The sequence below is a fragment of the Sesamum indicum genome, linkage group LG3, assembly GCF_000512975.1.
Source record: "Sesamum indicum cultivar Zhongzhi No. 13 linkage group LG3, S_indicum_v1.0, whole genome shotgun sequence".
Lineage (NCBI taxonomy): Eukaryota > Viridiplantae > Streptophyta > Magnoliopsida > Lamiales > Pedaliaceae > Sesamum > Sesamum indicum.
Window position 1 is genome coordinate 7,582,738 of NC_026147.1, and position 11,561 is coordinate 7,594,298.

Here is an 11,561-nt window from a genome sequence, read left to right on the forward strand (position 1 = left end):
GCAAGAAATGAAGTATCAAAACAGCTATACAGAAATGACCAATTCATGTATGATTGTCGGGTAATAGCACGAAAACTGCGGACAATTGTAGTCCAATCGCTAACCATATAATATGAGCAACAGCAAAACAAAAGAGAAGCATTAATATAGTCCGATACCAACAAGTAGCAATTTTATTCTCAACCCAAATATATTAACACAAAGACCATAGGTTAAAATTATGTTCAACTCAACAAGAAGCCCCAGAGAAACTGCAAGTTCTCAAACCTTGATGAGATTGATAATAACCCACCGTTACAAAGAACAGGAGAAACTTAGTTCGATAAAGCAAGCAACAGCTGCACAACAATACTTGTTATTCCAATGTTTTTTGAAGAAGCCCCACTACAATCTTCTTGCAAGCTTCAGGAAAATACTAATGCACAATAACCTGCATCAAACAGCTAAGTCACTTATTTGTCCATCCAGCAATGAATACCAAGATAAGATCTAGTATTTTGGTGTTCTTACAGCATAAAAGAACAAGGAACTGCCACCTGTCAAGCTGCAGTGGCTCCCTCAAATTAAGCAGCAAGATCAGGCGTTTTTAAGATATACCTAACCAGCAACAACCAGAGATAAATAAGAATATGAACACCCACCGGTGGAACTTGCACAGTTGGGTGGGCATAACAATTTTTGTTTATTCGAGACAAAACGCACAAGACACATTTTACTTCAGTAGTCCTTTCCGTTCCGTCCACTAAGATGGTTAACCCAAGGGAACGGAAACAAAAATCTAAAAGAGCATACAGAAATTTTGAAGATGATTATGGTCACAAGAATTACACATTTTAGATAAATTAAGGCCAATATTTGTTTTTCTTTCCTTGATCATATTGCTTTTAAGAACCACCCAAACCAACATGGACGAAAAGAAAAAGGAAACCCCAGAAAAGAAAAAATATATTTAATGGCATGTGCAACATATTCCAAAGCAAAACAAAACCTAGAGACATACCTAAGTTATCTCAGAATATTCAGTTGCCCAAAGTGCTCCAGATCAAGAACTGGAGAACACAAAGGGCCTTAGAAGAAGGCCTGCACCAAAACCACACCCAAGAAACTCTGCTACACCCAACTGATGGAAGAGACATCGACTCTAAAGATTCTAGACATTATCTGCTTATTCCAAAGGATTCCCCCAATCTGACAACTTCACTGGTCGAATTTCATCTCCGTATATCTGCAAACAGATCGATGTTATATTAAGTAAAGAGAATATCAATGGCAAAAGTGTAGGCTGTACGACAAATGACACTTGCCTGCGAGGGTTCTTTTGCCTCTGCCCAAAATCATCGTTTGCCAGCTCTGCATATGAAAACGATATTGAATTCCCTAAAAAGAGTGGGAAGATTAACAGTTACAAGGAACAGAAAGTTAATTATATCTTACCAGGCCTCTGCGCAGGTTTCCAATCATTACCAACTTTTGCTGTATTATTTTCTTTGCTGCAACCAATTAGGTTCGTTATAAATAAACAAAATAAAAAAGGTTGAATGCAATACACCCATAGTTGACTTCATAAGCACAGAGCAGGAAATAAGTCTGACAAACATAATACGAGAGAGTAAACATTGGCACAAGGTAGAACAACACAACAAAAAAAATAAACCACTATCCTATCAACCTTGAAGCAGCTGATACAGCAGATGTCTGTCCAGATGGCCGAGCATTGTATGAACCATCAACAGTTATATATGGAGGACAATACGTTGCGCCCAGTGCTCCAGCAGCACCAGCTAAAACTGGTAGCCTGAATATGTTCATTAAAAAAAAATCTATTAAAACTAAAGAAACAAAAATTAAGACAAATAAACATAACAGTGATTAACATGGAAGATAAAATGTATTGCACGATATCAAAAACTTCATTTATGCTGAAACAACCAAGTTAAAGCAACAAAAGATGCAAGTCCAGAGTTGGTAGAAAACATCCTCGTATGTCAGAAGACTAGCTGGGGCAACAGTCATTACCAAGTCATTTCAGAACTCCCTAGACCAAGTTGTGGTTGAGCAACATATCCAGGGAAAGCCATGCCAACAGCAGGGACTCCAATTCCCCCAGGATGCTGGCCTCCAAATTGCATTACTGTAAAATTCGACCAAATATACACATTAAATGAAGTTGGGGATCAAGTTAGCACAAGATAAACAATATAGACTAGAATAGAATTCTGATACAGAAGTTCCAAAGAAAATAGCAATAAGCTCTAAATATACAATATTTCTACTTACTATTAGTCAAATTTTCAAATTTCTGCTAAAGAAAAGATGTTAAATATAAAGACTAGCACGAAAAGTCACGAATACTTTCCCTAATCAAAGATAAATGCCATATTCTCTTTTGTGGATCAAACTAACATTACCATCTGCGCCCAATACTTAATCATATTCTTCATGTCAAATCATACATGGTGCTATTCCTTGTAAAAGAACAACAAAATGTACTCAATCCTCCTCTAAAAACTATTGTTGTAATTAAGAAGCAAATTTTCGATCAGGCATGAGAACCTTAAGCTCATTCAGTGCATTATGCTGTGATACTTTCTGCCTGAAGAACATACTTCCTATGCTGGAACAAAGAAATTACTACGTGAGTCTAGTCAAACCCATTTTAAGGAAGTCAAAACTTTTTAGAACCATGTTTAACATGAAAAGTGTTACTCCCTTCAGACACATAAGTATGCAGAAATATTACCTGGCAAGAAAGCAGGGAAGTTTTGATCGCTTTGACCACTGGCCATACTGCTAGAGGCCCCCATAACCTGTGCTCCACCATACAGGAAGGAGCCTTTTCCACCGCCTTGCATGTTCCCTTTTCCTTTAGCAACTAATGCAGTCTTTGTTTGACTCGACTCTGAAGTAGATTCCAGCTCCCCAGATTCAAATGCATTCATTGCCCCAGCAGCTTTTGGTGGAGAAGAAGCTTGTGCTCCACTTGGAAAACGCTGCGTGAACTGCGGAACAGAAGATTGCGCACGACTTTGACCAGGATTCCTCTGAACATTTTGTAGCTGACTTGGTGGAGAAACCCTGTTAACCTGATTATTAGAGACAGCTGGTTGGTAGGCCATTTGTGTCAAGGAAGCTGGTCCTCTTCCTTGACCCCTCAACTGAGGTTGGGTAGGATTTATAGATGAGGAGTTAGATGATGACATCGGCATAGTGTTTGAAGTCTTCCCGTCCATAGCAGAGGGTGCATCATCAATGTAAAGCTTATCCACACCAATGGAATCTGCTACATTCTTTCCCCGCATAGTTGCAGCTGATCGTGCCGTATTAAAACTCTCATCCACTACTGGTTGCTGACCATTTCTACTGATTATGCCAGCTTGGGCATCTCTTTTAAGTGGCACGGAATTCTCTTTGGTGGAAGAACCAGTGGGATAAAATGGAGGAGAAGTGATGCTCAAATTGGAGGCAACCTGTTTTCTAGGCGGCTCTGTGTTAGACACAGGTTCACTAGTTCTTCCAGAGCTAACATGAGGATGTTTCTCACCTAATTTCCCAGATCTATAAATGAAAAAATTTAGCATCAATGGGACCTGACTGGGTAACAGATAAAAGCAAAAGAGAAGAATTTCACTCACTGTTTGTTTTGTGTAATAGGCGCCTCATTGTTGTTCTTATATGATGGCTGATACCTTCGAGGTCCTCGTCCCCTGACACCCTTAGGAGCATTGCTCTGATTGTTATTATTCTGAGTGCTATTATTAGTGTATTCTCTGGCCCTGTTTCCTTGTGCATATCCACGGTCTGCGGCTCTATTTCTACCACGACCTCTATAACGACCCCTGGAACCCCTTCTAGGCTGGAAATAAACTCATATAAGAAGGGCAGAACAAAAACTTGCATAAACACACAAAAAAAGGACATACACAGCTAATAGCACATGTTCTAAATATTCACCTCTTCATGATGTCTTTCCTGCATGGTCAGCTCCTCAAACTTATCATGCCCCCATTTCCTATCATCTTTAGATTCCCACAGCTTTCTTCCTCCAAGTGTTCGCCTGAAAACCAAAAACTCCAAAAAGTAAGATTTCTAGAAAACATCCAAAGAAATCATTAGTCACTTAATCAGGGTAACAGTAAGACAAGTATCTTAACACCTGCATCACACAAATGGCAGGAAAGGTACTTCTTAAACTCAAATGCATGTTTTACATTTCGAGACCATATGTATCCTGTAAATGTATATTTCTTCAAGTTAAAATTGCTTTACAGATACTGGCCAAATCATAGATATAATATAACATGCAAGTACAGCACTAGCTAGATATCAAACAAGAAAATTCTTTACAATAGGGCCATTAGTCAAAATTTTCCTGCTTCATCTTTCCGTCTTTTCTATGATCATTGATAAGTTACTTCCAGCCCACAATAGAACCTATAGGGTCTACAGGGTAGATGAGAAAGATTCTAAAGTGACCCCCCATCCCTCCATGATTCTTTTTCTTGCCACGCCACTATCCATCCTAATCCCTCTCCCTCTCTCTATCTACACACACACACACACACACACACACACATATATATATATATATATGTATCAAAACCTTACAGGCTAAATCACCATAAGCAACAAATAAGTGATGGTCCCTGTCTGAAGTACTTACGTAATTAACCCCAAATTTCTTTCTGCAAGCTGTTTTCAATCATACAAGGTTAATTATCGCACCCACTCCAAAAACCTCGAACTTCAAACTACAATGTTCCACGACATGCTATCTATAAATAAGACTCCACTTATTCTTCCGCCACATGCTGATTTATCATTCCTGACCAGATTCTTGATACTCTCTCTAGTTGTCAAGTGGGGACTAATCAATAATAAAGAGACTTATATGCTAAAATGCTAATAAAAAGCAAAGCACAAGTTATAACAAAATCCAGACAAGGAAGCTCACTCCAATTAGGTCAGTCCATGAAGAGTTCCCCAAAAAGAAAACAAATTAAATGCCACTCCTAGTCCAGAATCTAAATAAAGATAAAAGAACTCATGTTTCAACAGGTAGACACACTAGCTGTACAACATCCAGTCAATGCAACTCATTCTGACACACAACATCAACTGATACCTATGTCGCCCACCAGCATTGTCCCGAAATCTGTCATCATGCATGTAAAACGCCCCTGCAGTCGGCACAGCAAAGGGCTCCATCTCCTTTCTCTCCTCCTCCTCATGCTGACCATCAAGAACATTATTATTTTCATCACCAATCTTATTTGCTTCATCATTCACTTCCTTCTTCTCCTCCTCCTCCATCAACTCCCCCGTGACAGCTCCTTCATTCTCACCCTCAACTCTTTCCACTGCCACCACCTCCACATCAACCCCACCTCTCACACCACCACTTTCTTCATACTCCACCTCTTCCTCCTCCACATACTCCTCATCCAAATCATACTCCTCTTCTTCCTCCAATTCATCCTCATACTCCGCCGCAGCGCCTTCAGATTCCCCATCCGACTCATCAATCCTCCGTGGCGGCTTCTCACGACTATTCCCCCCTCCCTCACCATCCTGTTCATCATCGCTCGCTTCCCTCCTCCGCATCTTCAGCGACAGCTTTGCCTCCTCCGGATCGCTCTCGTACTCAATTTCCTCCTCCGCCATCACTTCCAACCGACAGAAAATACTCAACCCCGAATCAAGAAGCAGTTCCGATTCCTACAGAAGTTAGGGTTTTGGGTATGTGATCGGAGATTTGAAAAACCCTAGATTTCTAGAATTAATCAGCGTTGATTTTGGGGGATATTTTGGAACTTATAACTCTGTGGTCTTAAAGAAGAGTCAAGGTTGAGCAGGCAAGGGTTTATATATAGGGGGTGGGGGGGTGGGTACGCATTGACGGATGAGTTGAAGTTGTTCTGTACTTCACCTCAACGGAAGAAACCAAATACGTAGACCTAATAACCATGGAATTATCTCTGTTTCTAGGGTGTTCCTGGTAATTTACTCTTTTGATTTGAACGGATCCAGATAATTGTTATCTGGATCTGAATTCGGGCCAATCCTAGCCCAACCCAGTTATCTATTTGGGCTGGCCTGCATTCAGCAGGCTCTTAGGGGAAAAGGAAGCAAATTAATTGGGCTGAAATTAAATTAATATATTCAGTAATAGTAATAATTATAATAAACTACGACGAACTCTCCTAATGATTGATTATTATAAATATTTTTTTATTATTTAAAAAATTATAATACTATCTTGATGCTCGATAAAATTATGTCATTCTTGAATTAAAATTTAGAATTATCAACTTTGTCTGATGTATTTTTCTTTTCATAAAAACAAATTGGAAAAATGGAAAAAATTGCAAAATTATAAAAACAATATCCATTTAAAATTATTTTAGAAAAATTTAACAATGAAGCAAAATTAAAATTCATAATCTAAAAGGATATGTTGGTCAATTTACCATAAAAATTGAATAAAAATCTAATGGAGATTAATTAATTGGACTAATTATTAGAGGACTGTTAAAATCAGGAGAAAATTAATAATATTGCAAACAACAATAGGGTATGATGCGCTAAAAAAATTGCACGAATCCAATAGATATGGAATATTGTTCAAAATTTGGGTCGAAGCATATATGGATCTTGAAAGGGGGACCTGCGAAAAAGGCATTAGCACTCCAATACCCAAATTAATATTGAATTTAAGATTGAATAAAGTCAAAAAGTAAGTGAATATGATTGAAAATCGAGAAATGATGAATAAGATTGATGAAAAGAACAAAAACACATGATATTGTGCTTATAGAGTGCTTAGAGAATGCTTAAAGAGTGAGAGGGCCGACCTCCTCATAGAAGGACTAAACCTGTATTTATGGGGGAGTGCCCACATTTGCAAGGGGTGTATCCTGCTCAAGAGAATATTGCGGAAGTTGGTTGGGATGATTGAGATAAGGGATAAATCACCTTTAGCCGTAGCTAGGAGTGTTTTGCAGGAGTCCTGCTTGTCCTGAGAGACCTCTCACATACGACGAGTCCTAACCGCCAGAAAGCCCCTCCTTGCTCACATGGGACTCCTTGAGCTGACAGCTGACATCTATGTCAATTGGATACCACGGTGGAATGTATATTTAAACTTAAGACTCCCACAAAAAAAAAAAAAGGCATATATTTGATCTATAAATTTATAATGAGAATACATAATCATAAGATTAGTGAAAAACAGTAATTGAACCAAGCTCAATTCAGATAACGGAGCGCTCAATCTGATCTATGACCTACCGCTAATTATGTTGGTCTAAATGTCGAACCGATGGAAATCTACTTCAATTTGAATTTGAATTACTTATTTAATTAATTCTAAAAGTAGATGAATTTTGTGTAATAAAAAATTAAACGACCTATTAGTAATACAAGAGAAACAATTAGAACCACTTTTCCTTTTAGTAAATCGATTAGACTGACATTATAACTCAATGTTTAATACTGAAACAATTAATATTCTACTCATTAATATTAAATGTTTATAATTAATATTAAAATAAAAAGATAGTTATTATTAAAATAAAATAACAAACCAGCATTAATTGGACTCGTCTGAGCAACAACACTAATAAGATATTGTGCCAAAACTCATAGTGATTTCTTCGCTTATTTTTTTCTTGTTTCTCGAGGGTCTCAAGTGTTTGGATTTAGTTTATATATAAAAAAAAGAAATTGAAATTGGAGTTAATATGCTGCAGAAATTAAGAGAAAATTATTCATAATTTTATACTTAAGTACACTTAATTTGAGTAGTTTAATAGCATAAATTGCAAATTAAAAACACCCTTATTCGATTGAACTTTCTATTGCCGACCATATTCCATCTCCTACTCCATTCAATAAATTACATGACACATTTATATAACATCTTTCTCTAAATAATATAGAATATTTTAATGTGGAATATTTAATACCACCAATGTTGTTCACGATTCTGAGTTATTTTCATCATTTGATTTTTATGCATCCCATTTAAGTAGGTGTGATGTTTTTAAATGAGAATTTAAAAAAAATCTATATACCTTATTGATTCCTGTATATAAAATTAGCAATTACGATTCTTCAAGAATTACAGTGTTCTTTTCCATTTTTTCTATTAGATATTATGCCTTCCATACATAATATTATTAGTGCGACTTATAGATTAAAGTCATTAAGATTGTGTTGAGTAATACTCTTTTAAAACATTTCGAGTTGTGACAACTTATAAAATATATATTCCAACACGATCGCTATCCTTTTCTTTCTTGCTTTCTTCTAGTCTTAAATTGTTATAACGGCTCTCTATCAGGTATAGTAGGTAGTATGATGTGGTATGAAGAATTAGTGGATATAGCAAGTGTGCCGGGAATGCAGCTTGCGCGTAATAGGTCCGGACGCCTAGCATGAAAGTACCTTCTCTAGTAGCAGCTCTATACCTTAGCATCTCTCTAGCTTCCAGTCTACATAAATACAGTAGCTAGCAGACGTAAGTGAGCAGCCACTAGCTGGCCCTTGGCCTTTCACCATAAAACAAACTGGGGTGGTGAAGACTGGAGAAGTTGCTGAGATAGCATGAAAGGGACATCCAATTACTTGGTGGAACATTAAAAGACAATTAGAAAAGGAATGAAACAATTTCTGGAAAATCCCATTTTGATTTCTTCTCTGAAGTTTCCCATCTCCCAGCATTTGTGCTTTTGTTTGCTACCTGGTCTGTGTTGTATGTGTGTATATATATACACACATAGATGCGCCTACCGCCTTAGACTTTGACGAGAGCTCCTTCTCTGTCGAAGGTGAACTCAACATGTTGGACAGAGGAGGTAGTCTCATTTTTCATGATCGGGAGAGGAAGCTGCAATCAACTTTTAGAGGCAATTTGACTATTTTAGCTTACAGCAACTTTTTGTTGCTTCATGTCCAACCCCGTGAAGTCTGATGGTGAATCAGCCATTACATCCAGGCCGAACCGCCAAACCTGGATGTAACGCAGGCTATAACATTCAGAATAAAATAGCCCTGATCATCTTATTGTGTTCTGCTCCACTAAAATTTAAAATTACATCATTAATCCATCCAACATGAACATAAGCACAACAACGGAGCTTGGGAGGGGGAACAAAAGGACCTGTAAAAGAAAAATAACATACAATTAAAGAAAAAAATGCCTGCCTTCATTTACACTGCATAATTTTATTACATTGGTGCTATTTGGAGCCCAATGGAAAGATAGGCTTCAACAAACGCCACCATTCAAATCTCCGTTCTTTGTGGAGCAATCATCAGGCATCCGGCAAGCCCACATCTCCAACACAACATTTTAACAGTTGACACACACTCAAAATAAAACATTGACCAATAGAATAATTTTCCATCTATGAGAAATAAAGGGAAGAAGAGTGGCGGAAGAATTGGGAAGCAACAATGAATAGTTTTATGGATTTCCTGATAAAAAGTCAAATGAAAAGACAAAAGTAGACATACAGATCTTATTGCCCATCATGCAATATCCAAGTGAAAAATGAGTTGAATACCATGCCAAGAAACAGGTATAGAAGAAGATTTACCCTTGAGATACCTCAGAGGTATCAATGATGACATATCATCATCTCTTTCTCTGACAATACAGGCAATGGTGGACACATTGAAAGCAGCTGAAGAGGTTCCAATACAGATATAGGTTTAAAATTCAGTAGTTGTATACAAACTACACATTTAAGTACTGTGTCATCAATGATTTGCCTCAGAGGTAGTGACAATTTGCATATCATCATCTTTAATTTCTGATAATAAATGCTATAGAGTGCATCATCGGCAAAATAATTTCAATAATCCAACAAAAATTTTCCAAGAAAAAAATGTGCTATGTACACAATAAAGATACTAATGCAGACACAGCACAAGCGTGATGAAACAAAATACAAATGCTGGAGATAATGACACAAATGGTCCACCAACAGACAGTGAGTCCACCAGATCCTTTGTCCAGCTTAAGATCAATTCTACGAAGGTGTGGTTCATTTTACAAGTCTTATGACCCTAGATTAAGTTTTTCTGGAGATAAAAGAATGAGGGGAAGAATTATCTTAGGGCTTCACAAAAGTATAAACTGGGTGGCCAACCCATTAATACACCAAGGAGTTGAAAATGAGGATCTAGGAGTACCGTGTCTATTGGCTTGACCAGAGCTAGTTTTATCCAACTTTGAGAAAATAACTGAAAATACATATGGCGATAAAAAACCATTTGTGATATGAACTAAAATTATGGAATGCAATCAATTAAAATGTCTCGTGCATCTGAATTCAGGTCAAGACATAACAAGAGTTCAAAAACAGAGGGGAAGAGCAAAAAAATCATAATTTTTTGAGGTGAAGTTTATACATCAGAGAGATTCCCATCGACAAATCATCATACTCTAATAGAGTGCTGATGTCCCTGTCTGTTTATCATCATATGCACAAACCAACTCATTGCAAATTGAAAAGAAAACAACAAAAAGCATTAAGAAGATAACAGTAGCAGCCACAAACAAAAATCACTTGCATCATATAACCTGGTATTTCGACAAACACTCATCAAAAGTGCAACCAAAACCACTCAAAAAAGTTGGAATTTTGGTACCTCAGATTTCAATATTTTCAATGTATAGAACTCAAAGTATATTTAACACCATCACCGGTACCATCTACCGAGAGCGTGAAAACATATATACAAAAGTACAATGCATTATAAACATACTTTCAAGTAGAAAATATCAAAGGAGAGTTCTAGGAAGATCAAAACATTCATTTAACTAATATAGCATCAGAGAGATTCCCATTAGACCAAGTCATCTTTCTCCTAAAAGGAGATCTGATGTCCCTGTCTATTTTGTCATCACTTGCAAAAATCAAACCTTTGCAGTAATTATATTAACAAAACATTGCAACTGAATTGTACCCCCCAAAAAAAATTCCTAATAAAAAAGAAACAAATAAAATGCCTCATAGCCTCAGGTTAATATGCTTTTCATAGTTCATCACTCAAAGTATATTTAACGCCATCATAGGCATGCGGGCATTCTAAGAAAGCTGCAACTTCAACTAAGTTCAAATTGAACCAACAACCCCTCCCCCCAAAAATTAAAATAAATTAGTAAATCTTTGATAAAAATAGCATCTTAGCAGCACAAATATGCATCAGAGATTCTGATTTCCCAATAAATATATCATCTTTCTCCAGTGGGAGTATGACAAATTTTATATATCATCATTTGCATACAATTCAATAAACAAGAAACAATTATAAACAAACCCCAATAATTTGACAAGAAAATAAAATCAATGTCTTCAAACCTCAAAAAGGTCTGGAGAAGTCGAGCTGCACTTAAGAAGAAGAAGACCATACACGAAAAATATTGTTAAGATTGCAACTGGTAGAAAATCGAGTAGAGAGCGGCGACAAGCGGAGCATTCTGATTAGGGATTGGAGTGTTTCAAGATTTAGGGTTTATAGCAAGGTATTGCTGCAGCCTCCGGAAGGAGTAT

General features: G+C 37.0%; 1 protein-coding gene and 1 long non-coding RNA gene across 4 annotated transcripts; both read right to left on the reverse strand.

Moving 5' to 3' along the window:
• On the reverse strand, positions 142 to 5,847 carry LOC105157580 (protein CASC3-like). 3 transcript variants are annotated; one of them, XM_020692578.1, is made up of 11 exons: positions 5,123 to 5,847; positions 3,952 to 4,054; positions 3,633 to 3,853; positions 2,741 to 3,555; positions 2,017 to 2,131; positions 1,670 to 1,795; positions 1,435 to 1,490; positions 1,305 to 1,350; positions 1,001 to 1,225; positions 537 to 597; positions 142 to 430 (listed from the first exon to the last, which is right to left on the reverse strand). In XM_020692578.1, exons 1-9 carry the CDS (start codon positions 5,659 to 5,661, stop codon positions 1,198 to 1,200), a joined length of 2,049 nt encoding a protein of 682 aa, XP_020548237.1. In that variant the 5' UTR covers positions 5,662 to 5,847; the 3' UTR covers positions 142 to 430; positions 537 to 597; positions 1,001 to 1,197. The 3 variants fall into 3 exon arrangements, with proteins under 3 accessions (XP_020548237.1, XP_020548236.1, XP_011072294.1); XM_020692577.1 differs by having other exon boundaries at positions 511 to 597; XM_011073992.2 differs by lacking the exon at positions 537 to 597.
• On the reverse strand, positions 8,319 to 11,561 carry LOC110011736. The gene is made up of 2 exons (XR_002286806.1): positions 9,600 to 11,561; positions 8,319 to 9,160 (listed from the first exon to the last, which is right to left on the reverse strand). It is a non-coding gene; the product is annotated as an uncharacterized LOC110011736 (long non-coding RNA).